At 50.3% G+C, this 26,490-nt stretch overlaps 10 protein-coding genes and 2 non-coding genes across 12 annotated transcripts; 5 read left to right on the top strand and 7 right to left on the bottom strand.

The window, feature by feature from the left end:
- Positions 1-484: 484 nt before the first annotated feature.
- Positions 485-2,308, bottom strand: AKAW2_60359S (eukaryotic translation initiation factor 3 subunit D; the record flags this gene model as incomplete). The annotated part of the gene is made up of 1 exon (XM_041692476.1): positions 485-2,308. One exon carries the CDS (start codon positions 2,306-2,308, stop codon positions 485-487), a length of 1,824 nt encoding a protein of 607 aa, XP_041545857.1.
- Positions 2,309-3,853: 1,545 nt separating this feature from the next.
- AKAW2_60358A (hydrophobin family protein) lies at positions 3,854-4,348 on the top strand (the record flags this gene model as incomplete). The annotated part of the gene is made up of 3 exons (XM_041692475.1): positions 3,854-4,136; positions 4,197-4,258; positions 4,307-4,348. 3 exons carry the CDS (start codon positions 3,854-3,856, stop codon positions 4,346-4,348), a joined length of 387 nt encoding a protein of 128 aa, XP_041545856.1.
- A 504-nt stretch (positions 4,349-4,852) lies between these two features.
- On the bottom strand, positions 4,853-5,394 carry AKAW2_60357S (GFA family protein; the record flags this gene model as incomplete). The annotated part of the gene is made up of 2 exons (XM_041692474.1): positions 4,853-5,125; positions 5,206-5,394. The coding sequence occupies 2 exons, from the start codon at positions 5,392-5,394 to the stop codon at positions 4,853-4,855; spliced, it is 462 nt and encodes a 153-aa protein (XP_041545855.1).
- A 380-nt stretch (positions 5,395-5,774) lies between these two features.
- AKAW2_60356S (GMC family oxidoreductase) lies at positions 5,775-7,867 on the bottom strand (the record flags this gene model as incomplete). The annotated part of the gene is made up of 7 exons (XM_041692473.1): positions 5,775-5,822; positions 5,887-6,050; positions 6,112-6,448; positions 6,508-7,302; positions 7,361-7,631; positions 7,692-7,773; positions 7,822-7,867. The coding sequence occupies 7 exons, from the start codon at positions 7,865-7,867 to the stop codon at positions 5,775-5,777; spliced, it is 1,743 nt and encodes a 580-aa protein (XP_041545854.1).
- A 760-nt stretch (positions 7,868-8,627) lies between these two features.
- AKAW2_60355S (uncharacterized protein) lies at positions 8,628-9,953 on the bottom strand (the record flags this gene model as incomplete). The annotated part of the gene is made up of 2 exons (XM_041692472.1): positions 8,628-9,474; positions 9,538-9,953. The coding sequence occupies 2 exons, from the start codon at positions 9,951-9,953 to the stop codon at positions 8,628-8,630; spliced, it is 1,263 nt and encodes a 420-aa protein (XP_041545853.1).
- An 897-nt stretch (positions 9,954-10,850) lies between these two features.
- AKAW2_t60015S lies at positions 10,851-10,922 on the bottom strand. Its single transcript has one exon. It is a non-coding gene; the product is annotated as a tRNA-Ala (tRNA).
- A 1,890-nt stretch (positions 10,923-12,812) lies between these two features.
- Positions 12,813-13,358, bottom strand: AKAW2_60354S (uncharacterized protein; the record flags this gene model as incomplete). The annotated part of the gene is made up of 1 exon (XM_041692471.1): positions 12,813-13,358. One exon carries the CDS (start codon positions 13,356-13,358, stop codon positions 12,813-12,815), a length of 546 nt encoding a protein of 181 aa, XP_041545852.1.
- Positions 13,359-13,973: 615 nt separating this feature from the next.
- On the bottom strand, positions 13,974-15,015 carry AKAW2_60353S (uncharacterized protein; the record flags this gene model as incomplete). Its single annotated transcript, XM_041692470.1, has 5 exons — positions 13,974-14,459; positions 14,507-14,565; positions 14,621-14,679; positions 14,735-14,915; positions 14,979-15,015. The coding sequence occupies 5 exons, from the start codon at positions 15,013-15,015 to the stop codon at positions 13,974-13,976; spliced, it is 822 nt and encodes a 273-aa protein (XP_041545851.1).
- A 2,716-nt stretch (positions 15,016-17,731) lies between these two features.
- AKAW2_60352A (uncharacterized protein) lies at positions 17,732-18,537 on the top strand (the record flags this gene model as incomplete). The annotated part of the gene is made up of 2 exons (XM_041692469.1): positions 17,732-18,334; positions 18,412-18,537. The coding sequence occupies 2 exons, from the start codon at positions 17,732-17,734 to the stop codon at positions 18,535-18,537; spliced, it is 729 nt and encodes a 242-aa protein (XP_041545850.1).
- A 1,803-nt stretch (positions 18,538-20,340) lies between these two features.
- AKAW2_60351A (cation diffusion facilitator family transporter) lies at positions 20,341-22,125 on the top strand (the record flags this gene model as incomplete). Its single annotated transcript, XM_041692467.1, has 5 exons — positions 20,341-20,419; positions 20,479-20,525; positions 20,596-20,682; positions 20,739-21,050; positions 21,106-22,125. The coding sequence occupies 5 exons, from the start codon at positions 20,341-20,343 to the stop codon at positions 22,123-22,125; spliced, it is 1,545 nt and encodes a 514-aa protein (XP_041545849.1).
- Positions 22,126-22,859: 734 nt separating this feature from the next.
- AKAW2_60350A (putative manganese ion homeostasis (Fr)) lies at positions 22,860-24,892 on the top strand (the record flags this gene model as incomplete). The annotated part of the gene is made up of 2 exons (XM_041692466.1): positions 22,860-23,174; positions 23,243-24,892. The coding sequence occupies 2 exons, from the start codon at positions 22,860-22,862 to the stop codon at positions 24,890-24,892; spliced, it is 1,965 nt and encodes a 654-aa protein (XP_041545848.1).
- A 578-nt stretch (positions 24,893-25,470) lies between these two features.
- Positions 25,471-25,558, top strand: AKAW2_t60014A. Its single transcript has one exon. It is a non-coding gene; the product is annotated as a tRNA-Glu (tRNA).
- The last annotated feature ends 932 nt before the right edge of the window (positions 25,559-26,490 follow it).

The following is a 26,490-nucleotide window of genomic DNA, read 5'->3' as shown; positions in this document are numbered from 1 at the left end:
AAGTAGTTGTAAAGTAGTTGTGGAGGATGAGGATGGATGTTAGGGTTAGATTGGGGGAGTTGTTCGGAATTCGAGTATATTGTTGTGGAGATGGTATGCTGTGAAATATTGTAGAAGTATTCAATGCTTTGAAGGGACTGTAAATATGCTCCTTATTCATGACACATTACTGAGTCCATCCACATACGGCTGTATTCGGGGTGGATAGGGGCGAGAATTCGAATTGTTGCGTAATATTCCACTTGTAGTTTACTTATAGTTTGCTTGTGTGAATCTACTACTTAATGTCTGCTTTACGTGACTGCAAGGTAGGTAGTGATGTAGAAATCTACTGGACTGCGTGCGTCGCGCGATTGAATTATAATCTGTAGAACATAATGGACAAACTCTATGTTGAGACGTCGTTCGTAACTAACTTTTGAAAGCAAGGACAATCAATATGCACATGAGATAGAAGAAGATAAGATCATAACGTGGCTTCCGTTTACTCATCAGCCTCCTCCTCAGCACCCTCCTGCTCCTCAGCAGCGACCTCCTCTTCCTCCTCAAAGGTGGTAGCAGGGACGCTGTACAGACGCAGCACAGGACGGTTGGGGTCCTTGATAAGGACGTACTTGGTGACCTTGTCCTCATCCTCATCGGCATCGAGGGCACGGATACGGTCAACAATAGTACGGACGATACCCCAACCGTTGCTGAGGTTCAGGTTCATCTGGGCAGCCAGATCACGGGGCTTGTAGCCGACAACACCGAGAACGACGTGACCAGCGGCAGAGCGGGGGTTAGCACGGGAGACGAAACCCAGCTTCATGCCGTCAGCCTTGGCGAGGATGGCCTGGGTGGTCCAGCGGGCGAGCTTGACGCTGTTGTTCTTCATCTCAGTAGCGACAACGGCACCACGCTGAGACCAGAGCTTGCTGCGCCAGTCGAGAGCACCACCGGAGCCCTGGGCCTTGCTGTCGAACTCGTTGAGGGCCTTGACAAGCAGCTGCTGGTCCTCGCCGTTGACGGGGTTCTTCATGAGGGCGTCGACCTCGGTACGGACGATCATGTTGACGGGCTCGTCATCGCGCTCCAGGGACAGGTCGAAGCGGCGGTACTTGTAGGCCTTGGAGGCGAGGGGCTCGGTCTCCTCGGCGGCGTTGTAGAAGGGGTTGGGGTGGGCCAGGGAGACCTTGCTGTCCTCGGACTCAACGACGGTCTGCAGGGCGAAGTTGTGGTTGATGAAGGTGGCCTCCATGGCCAGGGCGCTGGGGGTGTTGATGGCATCCTGCTTGTTGGCGGAGTCGGCCAGTTCAAGGGGAGCGTCGGCGGCGTTCTCGTTGACGGTGACCAGGTCCAGGGAGGCGCCTTCGCGCTTGTCGAAGTAGATCTTGTTGCCCTGGTGGACGATGACAATGTCCCAAGAGTAGACACTGCGGGGGGCGCACATGAGCATGGACAGGATATCCGAGGTGGCGAAGATGGTGGCCTCGTTCTTCTCGGCCAATTCCTGGATGACGGGGTCCTGGGTGGTGGTGACGTTGTAGGCGGCACGGTCGAGGGACTGGAGACGGCGCTCGGCGTTCTTGACGGGGGCCTTGTCGTAGGACCGGTCGTAGTGGTAGAGGAAACCGTACGAGTCGACGTCCTCACCCTCGGGGGCCTCGAGGTTCAGCTTGGACAGACGGCTGAAGTCAACCTCCTCCAGCATGTTCCAGTCGGGGCGGACGTTGACCGAGGGCTCACGGGTGCGCTGGGGCTTGTCGTAGTCCTTCCAGCCGAAGCGACGGCCACGGTTACCACGGCCGCCAGAGCGGTTGTCGTAGTAGCGGTCACCACCCTGGCCACGGCCAGCACCCACACGCTGGAAGCCAGCGCGACCACCGCGCTGAGCACCACCGCGCTGGGCGCGGCCACGGAAGACGGTACCACCGCCACGACCGAAGGTACGCTTAGCGGAACTGCGGGTGTTGTCAACAACGGAGAAGGAGGATTCGTCTTCGGCGACCTGGACGGCGAAGAGGCTGGAGGAACCGGCACCATAGACTTGCTGGTCTGGAGGAAACAGAGTTAGTTGCTTTGTCTTGGCTTGGCTGGATATATTAGGATATGGTATACCTCTGTAGTTGCGGTTGTAGGCCTGGCGACCGGCACGGTTAGGGTCCTTGGACTCAGCAGTCCAGTCAGCCATACGGCCCAGCTTGTCACCCTTGGAGAAGGGAGCGTAGGGGACGCCCTGCAGCATGTTGTCGCTGGCGGTAGCGGGGCCCCAGGTGTCTTCGGCCGGCAGAGCGGCGACGATGTCTGCGATAGAGATGGGAGCCATGATGTCTGACTTAGGGATGGCCCTCAGATAATAGAAATTATAGAGGAAAGAGAAAAAAAAACCCAGCGGGGAGAGTCTGGGGAAGATGGGAGGGGAGGATCGCAGACGGCGGATATTGACCGACTTGGGCTTCACTTTCGACTTTGCACTTTTTGTGTCGCGAGTCTGTGGCGCAACAAGGCTTGGCACGAGCCGCATGCACCGCCACAGATACGATAACAGTCAGGTGACTGCATAACAACTATGCAGTAATCACATGCGTGATGAGTAAGGTAGTATTGCATTATATGTTATGCACGCTATCTACGGTTCTCCAGTGGAATTGCTTTTGGCTTATCATCATCCAAATTCAAGTTATGCCCGCTTATCTCTCATGTAATTGAATGCATGACAACATACTTGATAGATCGACAATGAATTTACTAATTGCTCAACTAACTATTGGCTTCCCCCATCCCTCAGTCCGGTTAAATCTCCGATCCCATGCGAACTCTATTTCATCCGGCGAACATGTCAATAGGATCTGCTATCTGAGCGCTTGGCTCTATACCCAATGTGGATTTACGTAAAGGATCGTCTATCAGTGCCCCCAATTGCAAGGCTGAGAGTGATGTTTCTGAGATCCAGCTGAGATCGGGGTGTTCGATCAGGGATTGAGGCTCGATATGGGCCCTGTTCCTGTCCATGAAGATCCTCGGTTGCTGAAAGGGAATCATCAAGACTGTCTAAGACTGCCTGCCCTTGCGATATTAGATACGAACTTCACTAGTACCTGAGGATAAGCGACCTGAATGCAGTGAAACGCTCTTCTAAACCCCCGAGAAGCAACTAGTTCTTCTATAGCTTCTTGATTTCTGTCCGGCTATCGCGCATGCCTCTTGTCCTTGGATGGCCAGGGTTGTGTCTGATTCGCCACCAGATTGAGGGCTATTTTGGTTCAACTGATAAGACGGCGTTCCTTGACAGGCAGGCGCTTTTCAGCTGGTCCCAGATTCCGAACTATTGGATTTCTAACTCTCCCATGCAGGTACGGTCTTCCCCAGAATGGGGAATGATCGATCGACTTCTCCACAGGGTCCCTCGCTTGCAGCGGTACCTGCAGGGGAACAAGGTGCCACAGACTATGACTGGGCATCCTTTCTCCGGAGATCCTTCGGCTTAGCCTTCCATACTGCAGCTTCCGGAAACCGGCCACAATTCTTAGTTTGCCCAGCATCGAATCTATCAACATGCGACTGGCTTTTGAGGCAATGTCCATCGGTCCTCTCGACCGAGTGTGACTGAACGAATGACTCGAGATAACCATCAGGCATTTGATTGGGAATTTCCATGGAACTATACAACTTTGACGTTCAGCTCAATGCTATGATTTGAATTTGATCCTTAGTAATTGACCTCTGCTCAAACCTATAAAGGACGCTTGACTTCCTCTACAAATTCTCCAACATCAGACAAAAGCTGAACACTAGAATACAAAGACATTCTACTACAATACCAGCGACACTCATTCTCCTGCCTCTTTGCAAGTCCATCACCATCATCACAATGCAGTTCACCACCGCTCTCTCCATCTTGGCCATCGCCACCACCGCCGTGGCCGTCCCCGCCGCTCAGGACAGCACTGCGTCTCTTGAGTCTCAGGTGAAGGAGGTGGCCGCTCAGCGGGGCACCTCTGATGGCACCATTAGCACCGTCACGGAGGCACAATGCGTTCCTCCCATTCTGTGCTGTGGCTCCCTCACCACTCCTCTTGACCCTCTTGTCGACCCTATCCTCTTGGACCTGGGTATTGATGCTTCCAACATTGTTGGCTCCATCGGTCTTCTTTGTACGTTACCAGCTACTCTACTTTGCAATATTGGATGTCTGTTTACTAACGAAAATACAGGCAAGGACTACGACGACAGCTGCTCGTCGGAACCTCAGTGCTGCACTGAGATCAACCTTTTGGTAAGTTTTCTCCTACGGAGGGATGATGTCAGGCTAACGACAGTGTAGAACGGTCTTCTGGCTCTCGGATGCTCTACCCTGGAGCAGTAAACAGTCTATGGATTCTGGGCTAGTCTAAATGGAGGGAACTGTACTATGATGTGAAATTAATCCTGTCGGGCCTATTGAGTCCGTCTGTTAGCGATGCTCAATTTAATAGCATATATGAACTTTCTTTTCAGCATCGCTTTTACTCTTGAGCATAGTTCGTAGAGGATCGGTGCATTAATGCTTAGGAGAAAAGATAAAAACATCACTCTGACCGCATTGACCAGTCATCATTCTCACAGCAGTCAAGCTTAATCCGTTCCCCGTCTTCTACCTGACAGTGACATGGTTGTCTCTCCTCTGTTGATATTTCTGAAGCCGTATTTCCAAGATATGCCGTCATCAATCCCAGGTAACCAAATACACAATCTAGCCCATCTATACACACCCCACCCTCCCAATAAAAAAAAAAAAAAAAAAACAAAGAATATCATCTCTCCCTCACAACGCCCTCCAACCCCCATCCCCCCCCCCCCGCTACTCACATCCCTCAAGAGAGACAACCCACTAATCCATCTCCAAAGCCTGCGTCCCCTCCACCACCGGCAAATACTCCCTCCTCTCCTTACACCAAAACTCCACCTCAGGCCTCCACTTCCTGCCCGCCTCCCCATCCATCGTACCGGACGGCACAACCACGAACCCCTCGGCCCGACTACTCGTCACATACACGGGTGATCCACAGACGCGACAGAAGCGTCGTTCCAATGTATTTCCGGAGTCCACTTTCGTGTCTTTGAAGCTTTGGATGAGTGATTCGCCGGATTTGATGGTTAGTTGCTGACACACCATTAGCTTAGAAATTATAAAAAGAAGATGTGTTGAAGAGAGGGAGATTGTGGGGAGGGAGTGGGGCTAACAGATTCTTTCATAAAGCTGTTGGCCATAAAGCTGGAGCCTGTGAACTTCCGGCAGTTTTCGCAGTGGCACATTACTCGTTTCATGGGTTCGCCGGTTACTTCGTATTGGATGCCGCCGCAGAGGCAGCTGCCGGTGATGGGTTCGGGGGCGGCGGTGGTGGGGGATGAGGTGGAGGTGGTGAGATCCATGGTTATGAGTGTTATTTTTGGTTGTAACTAGTGAGGGGTGATTTTTAGGGTTGGATTGGATTGGATTGGATAGGAATAAAAGTAGAATAATAGTACTGGGATTCTTGTCCGGGGTTATATGGTAGGTGGTATATATGGAGAATGATGGGAAGAAAGTAGCTGACAAATAAGCTTACTGACAAGTCTCGCTGATTAATGCTGACTTGAGTGTCTGGCGATTTTATTTCCGCTTTTTATGGGGAATGAATAGAATCGATAGTAATATTTCTACGTGAGTCACTCTGTATTTCGTGTCAGATATATAACTCATATGAGATTCTATATCTTTCATCGTGGTTAATGGTTCAAGTTAAGTTCAGCAATGCTGCTATCGGTTTCCATCAGCTTCGATAAAGCGCCGGATAAGCTGCCTTGATCATGTCCGCGCCCTAGCGTTGTTTCAGCATGTATTCTTCACCAAAAAGAATCTCTGGATTGGGGGTAGTGACTCACCTTCTCCCCGATCATATACACGGCATTCTGAATCCGACAGTCAGGAATCAGAGGAATAATGGATGCATCCACGACGCGAAGATTCTGCACGCCGTGGACGCGCAGCTCCGGGTCCACCACGCCGTGTGCAATGTCCTTGGACAGTCGGGCCGTGCCGCAGGGGTCTATGACGTGAACATTGATTAGTTGCTGTGCGGGTACATGCTGAGTGGCAGAGTAGCTTACGGTATCCCGTCTGCGACCGTTCCAAGATCATTTTGTTCATCGCTTCATCTGAGTGTCGGGGCATGGGCCACGGGTAGTCTTCGCCGAGAATCTCTTTCATCCCATCTCCGGTCATGAGGATATCGTCCACAAAACGGACGCCCTCTCGCAAGGCTAGGATGTCAAGTTCATTAGAAAAGAAGTTCAGATTGATGTATGGCTGTTGGTGTGGATCGACTGAGTTGAGCTTCACTTCTCCGTTCCTGGACAGCGGGCGGAGAAGATCGACGATGACGGTCAGCCAGTCGCCTTCAGGGGGAACGGGGAAGTGCCATTGAAAGGCGTCGGAGAACATTGGCTACAGTCCATCAATATCTTCCTGTTAGTTGACCTGGAAGGAGGGGGAGGGCGACTTACCACGAAATCAATCTCAAAATGCGGCTGTCCCTCCGGTCCAAATGGATCCTTACCACCATTCTGCGCCTTCGCCTCGCGATACTCCTTGTATCGCTCCAAACGGTCATCAATGCGTGGCAGACCTACCATTTCCAATAGTCCACTACTAAAGGGTCCTTTCTTGCTAGTGCGGTACTTCTGCAAAGCAGCGCTCTGTGCAGGACCAGCGCGGAGAAGGTGGCTATCGAGACCAGTCCCATCCTTTAGCCGGAACACATGAGCAAGAATAGGATGATCATGCAGGTTCTGACCGACATGTTCCGACTGCACAACCGATTCAATACCATGACGAGCCAGCTCTTCTTTCGGACCAATTCCCGAGAGCATCAGCAGCTTCGGCGTCTCGAAGACGCCGCACGCCACAATAATCTCATACTTGGCTGTGAAGGTCATTTCGGTCCGATCGGCGCCACTGACAGTGACGCTTGTCGCCTTGAGGTTGTCATCGAAGTTGATCTTTTTCCCGATCGCAGAGCTCAAGATGGTCACGTTCGGCTTATCAGCCAGATATGATGCACTGGTCGACCGCATCCCACCGTAGATACTGTTGACACAGTGTGTCAGACCCTCCATTTTACCGGAGTAGATGTCCTCGCATGTCTTCTGGCCTTTGCTGGTCCATGCTTCTGTCAGGGCATCGCGAAAGGTGTGTAGTTCGGGAACGAGGTCTGCGTGAGATACATGCAGAGGACCGTTGCGGCCGATCTTTGATAGCTCTGAGGGGTAGAGGTTGTCGTCGTCGTGGTAGGTAGCGGGCTAGTCCAGCACATAATTAGCATAATAATTCCATTCCTTGTTTCATTTCATAGCTTACCTTATTGAAGTACTCCTCGCACCCATCCCAACTCCAAGAAGGACCTCCATATTCGGCCCACGCATCGAACGTCCCCTTACTACCCCGGATCCAGGTATAGTAGTTCAAAGAGCTACTACCACCGAGCACCTTGCCCCGGGTGTTGGGCTTCTCTACCCGTTCATAATAGGGTCGGTTGATCATGGTGGACTTGTACGCCCAGTCATATTGGCTGTCACGTAGCCCAAAGGCAGATGCTGGTGTGGTGATTTCCGAGATCTCGGTAGGGTTGCTGGTTATGGTCAGATTGGCACAGTAATTTGATGGTTAGTTGTCGAGAGGGCATACATACCTAACGCCTGCTTCAATGACCAGGACTTTCACGTCCGGGTTCTCGGCCAGCCGACCGGCCACGACATTTCCAGCTGTGCCGCCTACTTCCTGTCAGACAAAATCAAATAGTGGATTTAGAGAGAACATACCGCCGACGACGACAAAGTCAAAGCTATCTTCAACAGGAACTGTCATTGTTTAGGAGCAGATGATCGAGATATAATCGGCGAACTAACCACCTGAGTCGATGTTCTACTACTACCACATCGGTAGTATTTATGTAGCCCAGATAGTACTGACCAACGGTTATGTCAATATCCCGGCATTCAAGTGTGTCGAATATGACGTATCCCGGCTGCTCCACCAGCGCGCAAGCCGCGCAGACAACTTATCTTGTAACTTCATGACTTGGTACTAAAACATGCCGATCCCCGAGTTATCTCCGTCTTATCAATATTGTCAATGTGGAGTGTATGTAACTCGTCCCTGCTTTTTCTAGAGAACCGACAGCATGACAATGGAGTGGGTGGCTGATTGACCCACTCCTCTGCCGGACTAACGGCTGCTGAAGCTTGTTTTTGACTCGAGCCCTGTGGTGATCCGGTGGGACCAGGTCGGATGCATCGGATGCTGATGCTGAGGGGGGAAGATGTCTGTGAAGCAAGCAGGTTGGGGATCTGACCTGTAGATATACTCATCCATCTAAGAGGACCTTGGTGGTGCTGATAATAATCGTGGGTCCACTCGAGTATACTTTTAGCATTATGTGAAGTCCCCTCGGCTACCTCTACGATGACTACCAGAACAATTTTCTCAGAACGGTCAATTTCTTCAAAAGGGAGCCAAGCAACTACCACATCTCAGTTTCTCGCTAAGTCACTACATATCAATCTTTGTTTCTTTCTCGACGAACCTCTGACGGAGGACCGAGAGTACGAGGAGGAGATCGGTAACTTCATCGCAGTTCATCCAGTACGCCATACTTCAATGTCACTGCCAACGATGCAAAACACAGCCAAGCAAAGTATGGCGCTGCCGGAGGGTCAAAAAAACCGGTGATAATTGTAATGAGCCCGCAGCCGAAAAATGCAAGTGCACCACTCTTCTCACGTTTCCATGATCTGTCGAGATCGGCAGAGTCTCTGTTAAGGTTTCCGACATCATGTAGTACCACTTGCCGTGGCAATGATACAAAATTGAACCACGCATAGCAGGCACCTTCGTCCGTATGCCCTTTAATTATCAGCTTCCCCACTCCATCATCGATGGCCATTCTCTCTGCAATAGCGAAAGTCCTCTTTGCCGGAACCAGCAAGTGGAATATCACGTTATCTGCATTTTCCGGGTCTCTCATTCGAAGCGACCGACGGTTTTGCCACATAAGAAGGAAAACAGCCTCGAGATCGGAGCACATCCCGCCAAATGAGGCTTGTAAGGGCCTCTTTTGGACCTGTGTCCTGAACTCTTCGTTGGCACTGGTTGTCGGATTGAAGACATAAAAGGCATGACGTCCATCGGCCTTTCCTCCGCCAACAGTCTTAGTTTCATTGTCGACGAACTTGTAGATGAAATATCCGAAGCCGTGGAACTTCCAGCCCTGGACCATTGGTGTCGCCTGATAGCTTGTCTCATCAGGAATGTCCTTGGGGTTTAATCCGATGGCCCGTAACTCCTTCGCTTTTGTCTGTATAGTAAGGGCCGTAGTCGACAGAGCACAGGTAGCAAAGACGGCGGTAAATTCACGCCCAGCATTGAAGGAGTTATTGAAGACTCTGAACACTCGGGGTCCGCCTCTAGAGAAGCTGTTTATTGTTTTGTTAATGACCTGTTGGCTTTGATTATCCTGGTGGATTCCAGCTACGTACCCATCGGAGCTGTGTTGAATCTTGTACTCTTCACTGCCATCGGAACCGGTACTTGATACCACTTCTGGAAGATCCCCGGCAGCCGCTGCGAGATTGCGGAGTATCTGTATCATCGTCTGATCCGAGGTGTCATTTGGTTTATTTCTGACGGGCTGGGACGTCTCCGAAGTGTTCTGAGAAACGGCTCCAAGGATGCGCTGGGCTGTACGACCTGCAGATTCAGCGAGACTATAAACTGGCTTGTTGAGGAGAATTGCAAGGGCTTGTATGAGGTTGTGCCATCCTACCGCAGCAGGATTCATAAGAGGCTTCAGGTCATCGAAGAGTCTGACATAGGCTTCATCGCGAGAGGTGCCGGGATAGCGCTGCTGTATGAGGCATTCTATCCCTGTCGCATTCACGATGTTGGCAGACATCTAGCCAAGCGTTCAGTATGAAGCAAGTACAATGTTGGTCACAAAAGGATTCAGCTGCGGTAAACTGTGATGGTCACACAAGCGAGTCAGAAGGTGGAAATCTTGATAATTAAGGGTATAGTACATGTAAGTCGAAGAAAGTATTACTCTGAGAATGCGTGTCGATGTGGGGACAAAATCAACGATGTCGGAGAAATTACAAGAGTGAAAACGGAGGGGAAGTAGTATGGCTGCGGTGCAGCACCCCTCAGCACTTGGATTGAAGACATCCGGCCCAATCAATCAACAGAGGGTGAGTGGCTTGGAACAGTAGATAAGCATGGTTCAAGGCAGCAGCGGCAAGAAGCACTGCATGGGATAGATCCAGTAGATGATTGTGCTGTATATCGCTGATGCAAAGTAGCATGAGGCGGGAGGTCAGAGGTGTGCTATTGAGAAACATGGCTTTGTTGGTTAGTCTCCATCACCCCTGCCTGAGAGACTCTCTTTCTGCATCCTAAGTTATCATATGTGGCGGTACTTTCTCATGGAGGTAGATCATGCCTTAAGAATTACATATCATAGTCGTCACTTCCCTTTTTGCTTTTCTTCATTTGTCCGACTGAGTAAGAGACTTCCGCACCCATGATTGCCCAAGAAACTTATTTCTGCCCTAATGAGGTGCTATGGCAGGCAGCTACATGCTATTACTGTTAGGGAAAATATAAGTTCATCAGAACGATAGGGAGAAAGAAATAGGCTGCCAAGTATAGGTGACGATGTCATACTATCGCATCTTTCCAGTATCGTGACTCATGGCTGGTATCATAGATGTCTAAACAGACAAAAAAGATAAACTTCACTATTCATCTTCCGTAGTGTCATATATTCTGGTCGGAAGACAAAAACACAAAAAATTGGAGCTGCGGGGAATCGAACCCCGGACCTCTCCCATGCTAAGGGAATATTATACCACTAAACCACAGCCCCATTTGTTGAAGAACGGGCCCACTATTTTACAATATATTCCAAACCTACCATCACTCACATTTTTGATCATGACAATTACACCTTTTTTTTTTTTTTTTGATAATGACTATATTAGCTATAATATTCAATTATACTTCAATGCAGTTATTTTGATCATTTCACCTAATAATTCATATCCTGAAAAAGATAGTGCTGTTGATATGGTTTGCATTCTTTCCTATCGACCAGACCACCATCGAAGTTCATCCACCTTGCCTTCCACAAATATATAACCTCCACTCAGACAGCAATATACTACTTCCACTGGTCAATCAACCCACAGGAACTGTTCAATGAATCGCACTCTCATCCCTCCCACCCATCAACCACCCCAACAACCCTATCCTCCTCTACCTGAATACTATCATCATCCTCCAACGCGTCCTGATCCCCGTCCCCATTCCCACCCTCACCACCCCCATCCTCAAACACCGTCCAATTCCCAACCCCAGTCCGATAAACCACCTCCCCAATCTCCAAACCACCCGGCGCAAACAACACCATCCCACTCTCCAACCTATAGAACTCAGTTCCTCCCTCGGCCCCAACATCCCTCCTCGCAGGCCCCCTCTTCGTATACTCATTCCCATCATTCGTGCAATTCGGCCTACTCTTACAATACTGCAACCGACTGGCATTCGTAAACGAGACACTAAACCGACACGGTGCAGTCCCATTACATCCCTTGCCTTGGAACTGTCCGCGCGAGTTGTAGAAGTTGCGGAGAACTTGGCCTTGGGCTGCGCGCCGATACATCAACCCGTTAGCTCAGGATAATTAGATAGTTAGGAAAACCTTGGCTTGGTAAGGTAGGGTGGGTTCGAACGTGCCGTTATTGTATCGTGCTAGAACGCAGCGATTTACTTGCCCGCCTCTGTCGGACTCCCGCACAGATCTAAACGGGTACTCGTCGCATTGGTAACCTCTGCCATAGGGGGATTTGCTGCACCGGTTGGAACTACCACAACCGGCTTCGCGACTACGGCGGTCGGAGACTTGTCGGCTGGGCTTGTCCCAGGTTAGGGTTGTGCCGAGGCGTTTGCATTTGGTGCCTGGTGTGGTTAGGGGGGATTGATGTTGGTGAGATGTATGTTTGGGGAAGGGGGGTACCGAAGCACATGTTTTGGCATACGTCTAGTTAGATATAGTTAGTATATGGTGTATTGGAAGGCATTGAATAGAAAGGAAAGGATGGTTTACCGCCGACATGGGAGTTGTCGCAGTTGAAAGCTACACTTACTGCCGAAGAGAGGGTCAAGAGAGCTAGAAAGCCAAGGAAGAGGAAGAGTTGCTTCATGGTGCCCTGGGATGATGCTCAATGGCTTATGTATAGAGATGTGGGGGGTTGGTAGGCATCATATTGGAGGCTTTATACTGCCAATGCTCGGAAGGGTGGATATTGGTAGTTGTACTGTGTGAATGATAAGCTTCAAGGACTGAGGGCTTTGGTTGTGCCGTGGCCATCTTGACTGAGACATTATGGTTGGCTTAGAGGCCTGTGGCACAATGTTAATCTGAATTGATCTGCTGATCATTCAACTGCGCCGAGATTGAGACAAGGGGTGGTGTAGCTACCGTCACAGGCTCAAGTGTGTAGATGAAGACAGGATAGCCGTGGGGAAGTGAAGAGGGATGAAAAGAGGGGAAATGGTCCGAAATGGGGCTCTTACAGTGAGCATAGCCTCTCAGTCTCACAAGGGCCTGAAAAGGTGGATTCATATAGTGATCGTGTGAGGCTGATGATAGGTTCAGCCAATAGTAAATAATATCACGTCACACGCTTCAATATTGTACGGGATGAACATGGAGAAGAAAGAAAAGAGAGAGTAACTTTGTAGCACAACATCTAAGCTATTCATCCATGCCAGCGTTCACTCCATGCCCCATTTCCCAGTTGAATCTGCTGGAAGAGGGGCTCTCATCACCGAAATTCAAGCTTGACAACATAATATTAGCGTTGTCGATGTGAAAGAAGAATTTATCCATGGGGCATTCTTTCTCCTCGACATCCACATACACCAACAAGAGTCCTTTCTCTTCCCACTCGCGAGTGGTGACAACAACAAAAGCTGTGGGGTACCAATGAATGTCGCCTTCGGCACCGCCATCATCACGCGGAGTGAATTCCTTGTCCAGATCAACGTGAGCCTGGACGACGTCTCGGAGGCTTTTCCCACTGAAGTCGTACACGGTAGGGGTGCGAACAAGAGGCATCGCTTCGTCGGTCATCTCCCGCTTCCAGTCCCGGTTCAGGGCGGTGATCAGCTTATCCAGCTCTTCGGAAGACAATTCGATCATGGAATAGAGAGCAAAGGAGGCATCATCCCAGTTGGCATCGCTGCCTTGCTGAAGTTCCGGGCAGGTCGAAGGGAGGGTGAGATCAAGGTGGGCATCCATGGCTAGAAATGATCCTGGGCTAGAGAGATGTCAGTCCACGGTGGGATGTCGAGAGTTGTCAGGAGGATGCGGCTTACTTCTTGATGAAAATATTGTGAGACTTAGCAAAGTTTTAATGAAGCGGTTAATTCCTGCAGGGGAAGAAGGAGGGATTGGGATGCTGGACGAAACGAAGTTGCACAGAAGAATAAATAGGAGGGGAAGGGGGCTGAAGCTTCCTGACTGATCTTTATAGCAGCCGAGCGGTTGATGCCACTCTGACGCAGGCAACATCAATGCCACCTGCCTAAAGTGAATGCCAGAGTTACATTGCACCCGCTCAATGTCTTAAAATGACAAGGTCTGTACTCAGGAGACACTTTGTCAGTCGGAGTCTCTCTTAGCACTGTTGTACAGACTCGAAGCAATATCCGGTATTCCGCTCACGGTCTATGGAGAATCGACTTTCATTCGCGGAGTCTGTACTTTTCACCCACGTGTCAAGTGGCGCAGCAAAATTGAGCAAGGTTCTCACTGCAATCTCGCCTCGTTGAGGTTTCACAAATCTCCAAGTCTGGAAGCAATGACTGACCAACTGCCGCCTCCGTTGCGAGCCAACAGCTCGGCCAAGCCCATTCACTTGAGACCAGAATTTACCTCCTGCATCATGTCCCTGTCAATCTGGGGTCCCTGGAATGCTACCCTTCCTAGTCCATACCACAACAGGATCACAAGGCCAAATAGACCAATTAGCACGGGAGCCGTATAATTCATCGACTCGGCTTCTACCGGTAACCCAAGAGGCAGGCAGACAAACACTCCAAGTATAACAATCCACAAAATGACAAAGGCATTGCAGAGATAGCCGAGGCAGCCAAGCTTCAAGTATCGAAGTGGTAGTGCGCCCGCTCTGCCTTTCATCAGAAGTATGCCCTGAGGCACCACGTAAGTTATGTGGAGGAAGAGTATCGCACTATTGGTGATCGTGTTGAAAGCGCCCGAGGAAACCAAGTATAACAGACTATAGATAGCAACAAAGCCGAAGCTAGCAACTGTGGTGCGGACAGGAAACTTTAGCTTGTCGTCGACTTTAGCAAAGTATCTTGCTGACGGGGAGTTAATCTAGTCTTGTCAGGTTGGAGTCATCGGCGTGTCATACAGGCGCTTACATCGCGAGCTAAAGCCCATGCTACTCTACCGCACGTCACCCATTGAGACGGGATTGAGGCTATAGCTTGGCAGTTAGCTCGAATGGCGCGTGCAAACATGTCTTTTGGACTTACCAGCATAGACAACTAAGAGCCACACTGAGAGGAAGGTAGTAACGCCTTTGCTCTTTGTGCTGAATATAGCAGTTAGGACTGGTTTGACATAGAGGTCGACTCGGTAATACATACGCCTGATACATCACTTCCAAGCTTGGCAGTTCCGAATTGATAACCGCTTCCATATCGGACATGCAAAACATCAGTGCAACCGACAATGGAAGACAGGTAGCGAGACTCAGAATAACACTCATGGTCATGGCCTGAGGGACACGCTTCTCTGGTTGAGGGAGCTCTTCACTAATGTGAATAGCTGGGCATCATCGGTCGGTCAGTACGCGACAGGGAGTAGTGAAGCTCACTGATACAGACATACCAGCATCAATTCCTGTCATAGAATACATCGTATTCATTATGCCCAACATCCACGCAGTACCTTCGTTCCAGCCAGATGTTCCATACCCTCTTTGCAGCAGGAATGACACTGGTTGTTTTTCCTGGCACATACCAAGTGAGATAGTGATAATGAGGGCCATGCCCGTACGAGATAGAAAGAGGGCCGTCTGAACCGTCCAGTTGACTTTACTCGGAGCCAAGAATATCGGTGTCACTAGTGGATTAGCTACTCTGAGTTGCCGTTTTGGACGATGATTCTCACATGTGAGCAGAGATATAGCAATATATACCAGGTATATATGCCACTGCGCGGCTGTATACTCTGTGTGCCAAAATTTGACTATACCCGCAAGGGAGGCCGTAACCATCTGGACACTGGAAGATCTGCAACGATCATCAGGGCCTCGTCGATCGACAGATCTGGGGCGGTGCAACCCACGTCACTATCCACCATGCTAAGACAGACATACATCCGACCACGAACGCTGAGAATCTCTTCGACTTGGTTGGACTGAGCATGTAGCAAAAATAATACTGACCTCCGCTTGACTAGTCCTGTGAGCCATGCGATCAAAACAAAGCTCAAGGATGCGACAGCAGAGAGCGTACCGGAAAGGCCGATGCCAGCTCACTGAGCCCGAGAATTACAATGATCTGGACCACAAAAGCGCAGATAGATCCAAATATCACTAATCGAGGTCCGCCATAAGCTAGGATCTGGCCAAAGTTGCTCTGCATACGATGGACGCATCAGAAGATGTCTGTGACGCTCTGGCATAGATGCTTACCAAGTATCCTGCCCAGGAGTTCGTGATTGAGAAAGAAATCCCAAGAGTTGAAAGCCAATTGAACTGGCGCGGCATTCCATCCCCGTTAATTTCAGGGGTGACACCGTCGTCCAAATCGAGAAAGCCGATTTCGCCATCTTGGATGCTTTCGAGGCTCACAACGGTACCTTTTCCATCCAAATCCGCTGTCATTTTCATGATATAAGGCTTTCAAAGCCTAACAAACTTTGTCGAGCCCTATATTTGACGGTTTAATAGCCCGAGCTTTTAACCTTGTGAAATTGGCATCGGTCCTTAAGAACTGTCGCATCTCTACAAGGTGAAGCAAGGGGCCTGTTCAACTGATCGTGCTCACCGTACCCTTGCTTCGAAAAAATGGGTCTGGACTGCTTTCTCTACAAAAAAGTCGCTGTCGCTCGCTCTTGTACAACATGACTCGCGTGGAGGGTGATCATTCACATTGTTCTGGTCGAGCTGGGTCCATGACAGCCAGCGTTCGGTCTATCAATAGAGATTGAAGACAGCGAATGCACGGAACAGAATAACCACACCCTGCTTTACGGGCGAACTACACCGACTTCATAGCCAAGCCATGCCAAAATCCCTGAGCAAGCGGCCAAGGATTCTTCTAACACCTATTCTCATCCCCTACGGTTCCAGCAGCTTCCAAGATCTAGATTTTGACTTTCGAAGCGGACAACCTTACATCCTTCTGCAGGTGTATCATTGCTTTCATTCTTGGTTTCTCAACAAACCGCCATGCCACCCAATAGAATCCGCGGCATATTATTTCCATCGTCCGTCACCTTCTCAAGTCGTTGCGGTGGCACAGCTGAGGTTTTCGCGCCATGTTCTTCTTCGTCCTAAAGATGCGTACAGTTCCTTTGGGGTGCCCACCTCGACATCGCAGTTTTTTATTAACGCACGCTTGATCAAGCATATCAAGATATAAGTCCTTTGCCATCTACTATCTATATTTTGTGAAAGGCATCCTAATTCGCGGTTAATCCACCCAGGAGCCTCAGAACCATCAGTGCTGAGAAAGCGCCCTCTCATAACTGAGACCGACATGCTAGGAATCCGCCACAATGTATCCAGCCCAGATTTTCTATGCTAGCATTTGCGCCACAGGGAGAAATGAAAGAAAACAAGATAGGCCCGCCTAGCCCCGACAGGCATGTCTCACTCACGTCTGCATATGCGCCATGTACAAGATCATATTTGGCACAAAAAACTGCTTTTATTTCAGGCTTCCAACTCTTCAGGGTTGTGAACTCAACCCTTTGTGGAGTCTTATCCATATCATTACAATTTGTGATAGTATCCGTGATAACATGGTTCTTTTGCTTATCAATATCACCACGACTGACACCTCGATACTGTGAACATGATTACATGCTATACGATCCGTCATTTCAGCCTCGATGGATTTTCTCCACCACTAAAGATATTCATAGTTTTCCTGCTATATCTTCGATCCTTTTATCAACGGGGTAACATGAACGTTGGACAAATCGCGATCCATTGACACGACTCAAAGGTAGTTGATAGGTTACGAGGGTCCTCCTTAAACACATCCTATGGCTTGATGACCAATCCTGGCCTCTCCGTTGGAACAGGTCATCACCTCATGAAATCCGGGCGGAACATGTGATCTCCAGCTCACGGCCCCCTGCGGCTCAGCCCTGCGTAGGGTATCTGCGTGCCTTCGAAGTTCTTAGTCAGATGTAGAAATCTCGCGGCCTAAACTAAGTAACTAGGATCCATGTAACCTTTTCCAGACGTCCATCATCATCATCGTCATATAGACAATAGCTAAGCATCTTATATGCTATCAGAGTCCCAATAGGCAACAACATATTCGCTCCCTTGCTTTATCAATCTAACCTTATCTTCCCCCCATCCTCCTTCTACTAGTTACTTTGTATGTATCCAACCCTCAACTATGACCTCAATATCAACATCCACCCTCCCCACCATCACCCGCTCCACCTTCATCAACAGCACTTTCACCGATCTCACCCCATCCGACACCATCACCCGCAGCGACCTCCGCGACGTAACCATCACCTGCTCCGGCAGTGCCAAAACCCCTACCAGCCTCCTCCGCTCCGCCCTAACATCCTGCATCGTCAAGCACTCATCCACTTACCGCTCCAAGCTAAACCACACCACCCTCACTAACGCCATTGTCTCCCGCACCGAAGCCACGCATACCTCCTTCGACATCTACAGCTACTCGCACCGGAGCACCCTTTCCAACGCGGTTCTCCGCGATCGCGCCTCTGTCAAGCGCAGCAAGGTGAAAGATGCTAGTTTGCTGGGCGGGAGTTCTCTCTGGCGGAGTAATGTGTCTAGGTGCATGATTGCGGATGAGTGCCGGGTGCAGCGGTGCAACTTGGTGAATTGTGAGGTGATGTGTTGTGTGCTGGTGAAGACGGATCTGGAGGGGATGGTGGTTAGGAATGGGGTTTGGAAGGATGGGGTGTTGGTGGGGAGGGTTAGGGAGGGGGAGGAGGTGGTGGTGTTGAAGAAGGGGGGTGAGGGGGTAAGTATTTTGTTTCTCATCTCTTCTCTTCTTATTGTATTCTGGTTTGGAGGGTTTGGCTGATTGCTGGTATGCAGAAGATGCAGGTTCCTGTTAATGAGAAGAAGTTGGATAGCAAGGATGTGAAGTACTGGTTGGAGGAGGAGAGTTCGGACGAAGAGGGGGTGAGGGCGATGTCGCCGCCGCCGGCGTATACGGCGTAGAGGTTGACGTTGGAAGCCTATATTGTGGTAATTCGTTGTATATAGCACTGTCCCATGGGTCCTACTGGTGAATTTTACGCTCTTTGAAGTCTTGCTGACATACTATTGCAACGGAGTGCTAGACCGGTTGGTGTACAAACGATCGCTCCAGGCAGTTGGCGAGAAAACACCATTCCCCAGGTGGGTCTAGGATCATGTTGCCATAGTCAGGCATTGTCAAGCAAACAGTCAAAGCTAACCAGGTTGAAAGAATTGATACGTTGTGGAAAGTAGTGACTTTCGCTTAGAACCCTGCAGGATTGAAATGCTCCGCTATACGGGTCTCGGTTCACTGTCAAATGCGCTTGACAGGGTTGGTGCGTCAGGTCTTGACCTAGATACCACTAAATACCAAATGAAGGGAATAAAATGTACCTATCACTCTAAGCCGGAAATATCGGGAGTGATTCCGGGATCTTCGGTTGAGACAGTCCGAAATGTATCCGATCTAAGTGTGAAACAAACCTCAGAGCGAAGGAGCTTCTTTGGTGAAATTGGCGACAGTGGATCCAGTCATGTATAGTGCGCAGGCCACAATCTCCGGGACATTGAGCGATTTGGATCTGCTCCGTTATCCGAAATGTTACTTTTGGCTTACTTGGACCCTCGTCATGCTGATTCGTCAAGATGCATATCGCAGTCAGCCCTTCCAAAGGCCGTCCAGATACCAGATTTGTCCCAGGTCTTCATGAGTGGTCAGCATACCCAATGGGCACTCTGTAGGCATCTCAAACAAACCCTAAAACCCACTTCATTTCGCAAAATGAATCCTTGTCTAGTCGGTCGGCTGCTCGCCAAAATAGAATATAGTTGCATGGCTAGCGCACTGACGGTCGCCCATGGCGTACTAGCCGCCGCATTAGTCTTTGGGCTTAGTGCCAAAAATTTCTTTCTTCCGAGTCATGATGTTGCACACACAACAAAGACGCTGCTGTGCTTGCCGTCTTGTGCATAGATCATCAGAGAATGAATTGGCGCAGCAAGTTGATACGAGAATGTAGAAAAAGAAATTCACATCCTAACAAAATCAGGACGATCATTTTGAGGAGATACGGGAGATCGTAGCGGCGTACCGGTTATGTATAGCAGCAGTTCAGGAGAGGGTGGAGAAACCACCGTGGAGTGGGTACCACGTACCTTTGTACCTCGATGATGTCGGCAGCTGCAAGCACCAAGTTCGGGTAGTGCATGTGGCAGACAAGACAGGTTCTGAATGTGACAGTAGGATATTTCCTTGCAGTTCTGACCAGGCAGATCTGAAGGTGACGTATCCAACGGTGAATGTGTCTCTTGAGTAGGAACTCAGCATGAGAGTAGACAAGAGACGAGAATAGTAGGCAGTAGGCAGGGAGTAGTGGAGACGGAATAGTGATAAGGCTGGCCGCTAAACCCCGCCGAGTCCAGATGGGCGCCTGAGGCCGGAGCAGCAACTAAGCAACTAACGCCACTTTCGTTCCGGTCGGCCTTCCGCCGGACTCTCTGCCATTTCTCTCCACTTTTGTCGCTCCAAGGAAATCCGCGTCACTCTTTCTTTCTCCCTCATTTCCTCCATGACTTATTTATCGCCTGGTCTTCCTTCCTATCCTCTTCTCTCCTCCTTCTCTTCTCCCGCTTGATCGCGTTCCCTCCTAGGTCATCCTTGGTGTACTGTTCGGCGGACTTTGGCATATGAACGACTACAACCACGCTTAGATTGGAAGTCTGCCGTCATCCGTCCCTTTTCTCCTTCATTTTCGCGCCACTGAGCGCAAGGCCTCAACCATCATGGGCCTCTCTAAGACAAACAGGATCCTGATCCTGTTGGCGATTGATACGGCTTTCTTCTTGTTGGAATTGATTGCTGGTCCGTGTCCATACCATTATATGCTCCCAGGCGTCTTTTAACGATAATTCTTCGCGCAGGTTATTCCGTGCACTCCCTTGCCCTGGTTGCCGACTCGTTTCACATGGTACGCCTTATCTCGCCGCCTTACCGAAATACCCTTAGGGATAGCATGATTCTGACCAGTATTGGCACAGCTGAATGATGTACTGTCATTATGTGTGGGCCTCTGGGCTGTCAAGGTCGCCAACCGCGAAACCAACTCAAAAATGTACACCTACGGGGTAAGCTTGTCTCGATTCTACAGGTCCACCTCTCATCCTGACGGTTGGTTCTTTAGTGGCAACGCGCAGAAACTCTGGGTGCTCTAGTTAATGGTGTCTTCCTGGTCGCTCTGTGTCTATCGATTTTCCTGGAAGCTATACAACGACTAGTCGAGCCTCAGGAAGTGAAGAACCCGAAATTCGTTTGCATCGTTGGATGCCTCGGCTTGCTGTCGAACATAATTGGTCTTGTTCTATTCCATGATCACTCCCACGGGCACGGCCACAGTCATGGCCCTGGAGATCTGGAAGAAGGCGCTGATGACCATGTACATGCTGCGGGCCATGACCACGATCATGACCACGTGCACGCAGATGGCCAGAACAACGTTAGTTGACTCATCTCTATCAGGTCTATGTAGCTGACACAAGTGGACCAAGCAGACTGGTGGTGCCGAGCCACACTCTCCCTATTCGCGTCGCCGCCGGACAGTCGACAGTCGCTACAGTGGATATGTTGACGTGGAAGACATTCAGATTCACCCCGCTAGTATGAGACAGGAGATTATCGCAGCCAGTAAGAACCGTTACGATGATGAACAGTCCGGCTCGGACAGCGATCTTCAAGAGGGCGCCGACGGCCAGCCATCTGAGCGCTCAGCCCTCCTTAGTCACGGCGGTCGCACTGGTAAATATACCGATGAAACGGAGTCGCTTGCTCGGTCCCGGACTGCTGCTGCCGATGATGATCTCCACAAATTCCACAATCATGCTCAACCAAAGCCCAAAGACGAAAAGCATGGCCATGGTCATGGCCATGACCTCAACATGCGGGGCGTCTTCCTTCATGTGATGGGTGATGCACTGGGTAACATCGGTGTCATCGCTTCTGCGCTCATCATCTGGCTGACCGATTATTCTTGGCGATTCTACGTGGATCCTGGGATTTCGCTTGTTATCACTGTGATTATTCTGCTTTCCGCCATTCCCCTGTGCAAGGCTGCATCGCGTATTCTCTTGCAGGCAGCGCCCCACGGCCTCAGCATCGACCATATCAAGGAGGACATCGAAGGACTTCCGGGCGTCATCGGTTCCCACCACCTGCACGTATGGCAGCTGAGCGACACCAAGCTAGTCGCCTCTATTCACATCCAGGTGGACACGGAGATCAAGGGTGAAGGCTCAGAGCGCTATATGCGTCTGGCCAGGCAAGTGAGGAAGTGCTTGCACGCTTATGGGATCCATTCTTCGACGATCCAGCCTGAATTTGCGCCCGATAGTGACGTTGAGGATACGATCATGGCCCCCTCGGACTACCGTGCCGGTAGCAACGGAGCCTCCGCCTCGGGGACTCTTCCCAGTCGAACACCCAGTGTACCTGACGGTGACTCGCAGGCGTGCCTCCTGGAATGTGGTGAGGAGTGTGCCCGGGGTGGCCAGTGTTGCCCCAAGCAATCACCGTGAGGTGATCCAATAAAAATTCTCCCTGATCCTATGATCTTATCTTCTTACACCTTCCTTACAACCTCACCATATTAATTTTCCTTTCTGTTCAACATACCCCATTATTTGTATGACTGGAACCTATGTGTTTGGACTGGCCGTTGTTGATATTGCATCTCAGGTCAACTTGGTGCATGTTGGGTGGACTTCCTAGATGGCTGCATGTGATGAGACTTGTCACTGACAAGCGTAATTGCATTCTTTACACTTTTTCTTATTCTTCTCTTGTATTCTTAGCAATGACATTGCATGTGATCTGAATCCGTCGTCTTCGCTTCCAAGTAGTATTTCCCCTGAATTATGGACCTGAGTGGAGCGTGGTGGCGGAGTTTTTGCTGCCAAGTGTTTCTCAGACCCTGAATATTGAGGCCTGGGGCCAAATCGAGAATAAATGTCTCAAAAGCGTCGCGCCCAGCCGCGGCGCACGTGACGTGTCTCCATCCGTCAATCGGCGGCGATCCCCCTTGGACCATCCATTCCCACATCGTCATGCACTGACTCTCATTCCCTCATTCTTATATCTAATCTCTAGCTGACCTGTCGCTCGTTTATTGTGTTCTCTTGCAATTGTTGATACTCCCCAAAGCATGACCTCCGGTTCGGTCAACTGCTAGCTGCCCACCTCTCGTGTGTCAGCCTCGGTACCGCAATGCAGCAGAGCTGCGCTCGACCATCCATAGGCTGAAACAACGAAGATGAGCTATTCATACTCGCACAACGCCATTGCCGACTCTTATCGTCCTGCTCGACCAGGGTCTCCCGCGTGGTCCTCGGGTTCCTCGGAGCGGGATCAATCACCGCCGCCATGGCCGAAACGGTGGGCTTCGGATCTACGTGAGGCGACAAGTACTAGACATGGGATATTGTCGCTAGTCAAGCAGGTCGCTAGATATGTCTTCACCATCTCGAACGCTTTGATTGCTTTATGGATCTGTACATTATGGTGGGGCGAACGGACTGTCTTTCAAGACAGCGTGAAAGCATGCACCTGGGGTAATTGGGAGAGATGGGTAGGTGGTCGACGTTGGAATTTGACCCTTTCTTTCTTCCACTAACTCGTCATATTTGCTCGATACAGCCCCAAGACGCAATTCCACATCATGTCGCTTTCATCGCCGACCCGCAATTAGTCGATCCTCATACATATCCCGGCCGACCATGGCCCCTTTCGACGTTGACCGTCAAATTTACCGATCAATACCTTCGGAGATCCTTCTCGTCCATTCAGAAAGAACTAGGCCCAGATTCCGTGTTGTTCCTGGGTGACCTTTTCGACGGGGGCAGGGAATGGGCTACGGCATCCAGTTCCAGCCCGGAGAAACGCTACAAGAAATACAAGGACCGTTTTTGGAAGAAAGAGTTCCATCGATTCGTGAAAATATTTGTGGATACATGGAAAGATGGTGATGATCACATACGTCACCCGCTTGGGCGGAGGTTGATCACTAGCTTGCCTGGAAATCACGATCTGGGTTTTGGTTCGGGTGTCCAGATCCCGGTGCGCGATAGGTTTCAGAGCTTCTTTGGCAAAAGCAATCGCGTTGATGTCATTGGAAACCATACTTTTATCTCTGTTGACACCGTGTCGCTGAGCGCCATGGACCAGCCAGACCCGGAGACAGGCAGCTCGGGCACGGGCTCGGGCGATGGAGAACAGCCAAACGAACACATTTGGAGAGATACCCAGGATTTCCTCGACCGCATGAACGTACATCGGGGCAGGGCGGAAGTTGAGGCATTGCGCATGCTCGCCAATAAGACTGAGGGCCGTCAGTTTCAGCATCGGGCTGTTGATATCTTGGAACCGTCCGTCGACCCGCAGCTCAAGCCGGAGGTTGCGGGGTTTCCCACTATCCTTCTTTCTCACGTACCTTTATATCGCCGACCGGCCACGCCGTGCGGGCCCTATCGCGAACACTATCCGCCCAGTGGCGAGGGTTTGGAGGAGGATGACCGGAACGCTATTTCGATGGGTCGGGGCTATCAATATCAAAATGTTTTGACCCCAGCCATTTCTCGGGATATCGTCTCAAAGGTCGGGCCTAATTTGGTCCAGATGTACTCCGGGGATGACCACGATTACTGCGAGATCTCACATCACGAGTTCAGCGGGTCTCCTAAGGAGATTACAGTCAAGAGCCTCTCATGGGCCATGGGAATCCGTCAACCGGGCTTTGTCCTCACCAGCTTGTGGAATCCTCTGGATCTGGCCACTGGTCAACCCGATGGGTCCGCTAATGCCGGTCGCACGGTCCAGAACCACTTGTGTCTTCTCCCAGACCAATTATCCGTCTTCATCTACTACGGGGTAATTCTTGGTTTCACCCTGTGCGTACTCCTTGTGCGTGCTGCGATCATTGTAAAATATCTCCCGTCCGGGGCGAGTCCCGACGAGCCCATTCTGCCTTTGTCAGAACATCGCTCCCCGCCCCCGCAGCGCGCGGCCCGCTACAAGACCCCATCTTCTGGTACGTCTAGCTCCACGTTCCCAACGCCTCGCGGGCTGGCCAGCCGTGCGGTGAACGCACCTCCCGTACATGCTGCTTACGCGGGCTCAGATGAGGGCAAAGTGGGCAGCGCTAAGTGGAAGCCATCGCGTGGCGGGTCACGACGGCCAGGGGCTAGCGCTTCCCAAATGACCCTGATAAAGGAGGAATTCCTTGCATCGGTCATGGGAGTCGCCAGAATTGCGTTATGTTGGTACTTCTTCCTCGTCTGGCGATGGTAGGCGATAGTTTTTTTGTCGGTTTCGCTGCGTGGGTAAATATTGTCTGTACATAGATCTCTAGCCCTTTCATATTGTAGCTTTGGGCAGGCGTGCATGGTTGACTGGCGTCTTCTGTTGGTGGGGAGCATAAAAACACCTATATCATAAGTACTAGGTATATGTATAATGGTACTGGGGTGGCTGGTTTTGGTTCCTACCCAGCCCTGTCAGCAACATTGGTGACTTGTTTGTAGAAAAGTCCAATTGTTACTACTAGTAGTAAGTATCTATGTTACGCGCGCGCTATGATAGAGAGTACGGGTGATAGTATATATATTTTTTATTAGGGTTACCCACTATGCTTATCGTCTGTAGTACCGGTACTCGACTAGGTAAGGATCAGTCCAAGTGATAGAAAAGTGCACATCTACAAGATTTTCCGACTCTACTGTCCAAACTATGGCTAAGAATAAGCAAAGGAGAGTAGAGCGTGGTCTAGTACAAACAGACACCGAGACATCGTTTTCCTCAATGTTTTTCTCAAAGAATCTTTTTCATTGGCTTGTATAGTCAATAGCGGAATAATATTTACCATCGCATCCGATATGGTGTAACGGCTAACATCGCCGCCTTTCAAACCGAAAGACTTGACCGCGGCAGCTCGGGGTTCGATTCCCCGTATCGGAGATGTCCATTTCATTTTTAAACATATTTTTTTTTGTGGCTACACTTTCTCTTCTCTTCTCACTTTTTGTTTACATCATGATGTATTTTCTTTATCCAATCATTCATATAGAGACTATCGTGGGTTGGCTATCTGCAAACCATACGAAAGGATGATTGATGTCCATGAATGATAGACAGCACCCACGGTCGATCCCTTCCCGGCCAGGCCAGGTGACCAACTCTAACCCGAATAGACTTTGGAGACCAGACCCTCAGCGTCGCACCCTCAAGCAATCAACCCATTTCTCGCTTGCGCAATTCTATTACTGCTTACTGGACCAGGTGCGGGCATATCTCGGGGATTCATCCCTACAGGGCCAATCACACGAGCATTAACACACTAAATTAAGCATCCTGGTGGCGGCCTGCTAAAACCAAATTGCCCTCACAACCATGCAATTGGGATGGAAAGCAAACGCCCAGACTCTAATCTGTTGACTGCCCAAGCCTAAAGCGGCTCCGGTGAGAAGAAAGTGTGAACCTGAATTCAATTGTTGACTGGGGAGAAAGCAATCCATGGTCGCCACCCACGACCAAAGCGTGGCTGAGCCCGTTGAATGGCCGGAGCTCGACTGGAATTTTCGGTTCGGGCCCCCAGGAACCCCGGACTCACCAGGACAACACAGGGACGGGCAGCCCTCAAGGGTCTGCTCATCAAAATCCGTGTGTCAAGGAACCGTGTATATTTCCTATTGTGCGCTAGGTGATTAAGATCCCCAGCCGGAAATAGAGACGGGCAAAACAAGTGGGAGATCTGGCCCGCCGGCCACGCGAGTCTGGCTGGCCGTTCCCGGCCTCTTTTCCACATCTTTCTGTCTGCACCAGCCGCGTCTGGCCTCATCTCCGCGCCTCTTTCTAGATCTCTCTAGATCCAAACTACCCGCTTCCAAGCA

The sequence above is a fragment of the Aspergillus luchuensis genome, chromosome 6, assembly GCF_016861625.1.
Source record: "Aspergillus luchuensis IFO 4308 DNA, chromosome 6, nearly complete sequence".
Classification (NCBI taxonomy): Eukaryota; Fungi; Ascomycota; class Eurotiomycetes; order Eurotiales; family Aspergillaceae; genus Aspergillus; species Aspergillus luchuensis.
The sequence above is the reverse complement of the archived record's forward strand: the minus strand, read 5'-3'. Positions and strand labels throughout refer to the sequence as shown.